This window comes from Humulus lupulus, chromosome 1 (assembly GCF_963169125.1).
Source record: "Humulus lupulus chromosome 1, drHumLupu1.1, whole genome shotgun sequence".
Taxonomy (NCBI): domain Eukaryota; kingdom Viridiplantae; phylum Streptophyta; class Magnoliopsida; order Rosales; family Cannabaceae; genus Humulus; species Humulus lupulus.
In genome coordinates this window covers 120,915,506-120,920,483 of record NC_084793.1, presented here as the reverse complement: position 1 = coordinate 120,920,483, position 4,978 = coordinate 120,915,506, and the positions used below count along the sequence as shown (strand labels likewise).

At 30.8% G+C, this 4,978-nt stretch overlaps 1 protein-coding gene across 1 annotated transcript; it reads right to left on the bottom strand.

Moving 5' to 3' along the window:
* Positions 1-1,576: 1,576 nt before the first annotated feature.
* On the bottom strand, positions 1,577-4,655 carry LOC133821027 (uncharacterized). Its single transcript, XM_062253562.1, has 2 exons — positions 4,281-4,655; positions 1,577-1,648 (listed from the first exon to the last, which is right to left on the bottom strand). The coding sequence occupies exons 1-2, from the start codon at positions 4,653-4,655 to the stop codon at positions 1,577-1,579; spliced, it is 447 nt and encodes a 148-aa protein (XP_062109546.1).
* Positions 4,656-4,978: the final 323 nt, after the last annotated feature.

Below are 4,978 nucleotides of genomic sequence, written 5' to 3'. Positions count from 1 at the left end.
TGATTTTCAACTAAAAAACTCACTAGGCCCCACAAGGGTATTCCAGTAAATAAACAATGTTAAAATAACTTATGAAAACTAGACGTTAAAAACTAAACTTTAAACTGAAATAAATGAAAGACTTTTACAAAAAAACATGCACTAGCTTGGGATCCCATATTAAAAACAAAACATCTTTAATGTCTTAACTTAAACAAAATAATATGATTATAAAAGAAATTAACCGAAATAAACAAGTATCTAAAGCAAACTAAATTTGAAAACAAAATAGAAACCTAGACTCCTCCAACCCATTAGGTCGGTTGATCATTGTTCACACACCCAATGTGAGATCCCACCAACCCATCACAACAAAAAGAATAAGTCTTTCCTTTACCTACACCACAAAAGTAACTGATGAACTAATGCCCAATAAAGAAGCATAAACAATCACAATTAAATAACTATCATGAATGTCATCAATAATCATATCAATCACATCACTAAACTTATCTACAAAACTATGCATACTTTCATTCAGCAAACACTTTTCATCGGGAATATTACTAATTTTGAATGTTATTTATGGAACTCTTCTAAAAGCTGTAAACTAATCTTGGGAACTTTATCGACTATGGCTGGTTCTCTCCTATTCTCCACTTGACTCGAATAAGACTGTGAAGATTTCTTTAATCATCGCCTTTCTGGATCCTGATCTGGATCATCTCTTGAATCTCGAATTTTTTCTCATACAATCACTTAATGAAAATGTTAGGAGTAACACCTTCCTATTCCCTTTACTTGATCTTCCTAGAGGTACTTGATACACATTTTATTACTGCAAGTGTACAACGTAATAATAGTATAGTTTTAATTGAAGAAGATGTCACACCCACATGGATTGATTTATTAATTCTTCTAATTACTAAACTCTTAAGCCTTTAATTTTAATTAGAGAAATCAAAAATAAATTTTTTTAACAAAATAAATAAAAGAATAAAATAAGAATGATGAACGAATTGAAAATCAGATAATGTAAACCTAGAATATTGATTTTACTATTTCAAATTATGAATCTCACTTTATCAATTATCCCAATCAATTCCCCAAATTTGTAATTTCAAGAACTCTAATTTAAATCATCTACCTTTCTCAAGCGTAAGTGAAATTATTCTTAATTAATAAACAAGATATTTCTATTAAATATTAATTCAACAAGAATTCATTAAACAATATGATTCTTTTAATGAAACTCATAGAAATCATGAAATCTCTCAATCACACACTTTTCCTATGTTATACAATTCTAGGTCCAATTTAAGATTACCTCTCTCAAGTGTAAAATCCTAAATCTCAATTTAATTCAATGGTGATTAAGCATTAAGAAGATAAACATTAAACAAAATAATGTATGAACAAATTAGAGAAACTTCATGAGAATAATGTCAAAACTTTAATTCAATAACTTAAAATAGATCCATCAATACTCTAGAAAATATGTTTAGTTCATGAACACAAACATTAAACCAATAACATTCATGTTCATAACTAATGAAACTAAAAAGAAAAGTAAGAGAAGAAAAACTAGTTTAGATGTTCATTTTGGCTTCAATCCTTCTTCTCCTTGTTCCCCAATGTACTCTTTGCCACCAAGATGTTCCAAAAATGTCTGCAAGACATTCCAAAAGTCCCTTTAATGAAAGTATAAGATTATATTTATAGCCCACAAGAAATTACCCTAAAAATTCAATTTAAAATTGATTAAAAAATGGAATCTATGCACAAGGCACAATGGCGCCTAAGTCGAGGTGCAATGGCACCTGAAGCTCTGACTCGAGATGAAATTTTATGTTCTGGTGGTAGTTTAGGCACAATGGCACCTCCTTTTAGGCGCAATGGCGCCTCTCGGGTCAATTTCTAGTAGATTTGATTTTTTCAGCTCGTTTTACTTCTCGGTTTCGATTCTGCTTAGTAAAACATGCAGAACTTTTTCATCCAAACTCGAAATAAAACGATTAAAAAGTTATGGAAAGGTGAGAAAAAGATCAACAACTTCTATTTCTAGTAGTTTTTCTAGAACATAAAGGAATAATGGTCGAAAATCGGCTTGAAGTTCCAAGTTGGCCACAAAATCATCAATTAAACTTATTCCTGCACACTTAAGAGAATACATCAAAACTAAACAAAAACTTGAGGAAAATACTATAATTCATAGTTTAAAAGATATGAATGAGTATATAAATATGCACTCATCACACCCCCAAACTTTAACGATTGCTTGTCCTTAAGCAATAAAATGCAATACTTAAGAAAACTAAAATAAAATCATCAAATGACCATAATCATGAAAATGACTTAGACCAATGTCGTATTGTCTGAATATGCTTAAACTTCTTCAACTACTCAACATGTGCAACAAACATAAGATCAGAATTTTATACCATCAAAATTTAAACTTAAACATTGTCATCTCATTTAAGTACATACATGTAAATTTTACAAACACTATACACCATATGATTCATGTGCATCAAGACTCCATCAAACCACAAAACAATAAAAATAACCATAAGCTTACTCAATCAATGCATCTCCATTGATGTTAATAAAAAATCATGTAGATCATAAGGACTTTATTAGGCTTAGGTAAATGGTAGATAGAAATGACATTTAGGCTAAATTTTACACCTTAAACTTACAAATAACCTAGCTCAAATAATACACCAATCTCCTTCACAATCATCTCTTTCAACATTTTTCATTCCATGCTTCAATTTTCATCACAAATGAGTTATAATCCCCATAGCATTCGTCTCTTGGTAATATTTATATATATATATATTTCTTTTGTTTTTTACTAAAGGCTTTTCAAGAAAACACAAATGGATTATAACTCAATTTTTTTTTTTACAAACACCCAAAACTTTTACAAAATATACCCCAAACTCCCTCTTTACATCATAAATCCAATCAATTCTACTCAACTCAACTCAACCTATGTTTATGGTACAAAATAGAATGAAGGTAAAATCTTTCAAGTTCATGGCTCAAAGTTAAAAGCTTAAGATGTTTTCAAATATAAGAGAATAAAATAGACAATATTATGCTCACAAGAGGAAAACAAAGGATAATGCATATAAAGGGTTAGATTTTTGGCTCAAACATTCAAAAGAAATGCCTTCATCATATCTACACATCAAAGATTTAGAATTTTTCCTCAACACAGTTCTAGTTATCCCAATATCAACCAAATAATCGAATCTCTTCATACCCACAGAACCACATTATGCATAGAACAAGTAAAACGACGTGCAAACAAAACATATAAGATGGAAATATCAAAGTAAACATGATAAATCAAGTATTCAATCCACACATTTTCTACACATATTGAGTACTATTAAAGTATTAGCATCATCATCGACGCCCATAGGTCACAAATAATATCTTGGTTAATATAGTCATCCAATAATCCATATTAAACCTAACTACCCACAAAAAAAATTCAAAAACATAAAGCAAAAATTATAAAAATATTTTCTCCCCAAAACTTAAATAAAACATTGCCCTCAATTTAACGCAAATGAAAAATAAATAAAGTATAGAGGACTTCCCTGATTGGATGTGGCAGAAGAAAGCTAATAAGTATTGTGACAAATGGATTTTATGTCCATGCGCTTCAATTCTAAAACAAATAGAACTAATAATAAATAAAAACTACATAAGAAACATGGGTTGCCTCCCAAGAAGCACTTATTTTATTGATTTTAGCTGAACGTTGTCGTTCTCCTTTAACTTGGTTTTCCAATCAATGTTGTTTTCACAGGGTCTTCATCGTCTTCGTGATAATACTTGAGTTTATGCTTATGAACTCAGAAGTTAGACCCTTTCCCTCCTTTTAAATTAATGAGACCACAAGGAAAAAGTTTTGTGATGGTAAATGGCTCCATCCTCCTTGATTTGAACATTCTTGGTAAAGACTTAAAACATGAGTGGAAAAGCAAGACTTATTGTCTTGGTACATATTTTTTCTGTGGAATCTTATTATTACACACTCTTTTAGTATTCTCTTTATAAACATTGGAATGAGCCATAACAGTTGGTATATGCTCTTCTGAGGAAATTTTCTCGCTACCATGTTGTAAAGGTTCTGCACACATCTCATCTTTTTGATCTTCACTCACTAAGGGAGAGAATGATTCAATCCTCTTGCAAGTATTTATAGTCACTGGTCAATTCACATCTTTGTAAATATCAAATCAAACCTTTTCTTCATTAAATCACAAGGTTAAATGACCTACTTGTACAACAATAAGTGATCCACCAGTTGTTAAGAAAGGGCAACCAAGAATCATTGGAATCTCATGGTCCTCCTCCATATCCAACACCAAAATATTAGCAGGAAATACAAACTTATCCACTTTAACTAAGAAATCTTCTATAACTGAACATGGATATGTAAAAGAATGATTAGAAAGTTGCAAAGTAATTATTGCAGGCTTTACCTCCCCAAGACCCAACTTCTTAAAAATTGATAACAACATCAAATTAATGTTAGCACCAAGGTCACACAAAGCCTTATCAAACGAAGATCCCCCAATCTTACAAAGAATAGTAAAGCTATCTGGATCCTTTAGCTTTTGTGGCAATTCTTTTTTTGAAGTATGGCACAACATTCCTTTGTAAGCTTCACTGTCTCATAATCCTCAAACTTTCTTTTCTTTGACAGCACCTCCTCCATAAACTTGATATAATTGGACTTTTGCTTAAGAGCATCAAAAGTTGGAATGTTGATGTTAATCTTCTTGAATATCTCTAAAAATTGGAAAATTTCTCGTCAAGTTTCTTCTTTAAGAATCTTTGAGGAAGGTTATCTTTCTTCATTGTTGATAAGCGACCTCCTAAAATGCCTCGTTGCAAAAGAGAACCTATCACTTTTAGCGAAGAGGATTCAAAACATGTAAGATTTAAAATTAATGATCCCCTTATTTTGAATGTT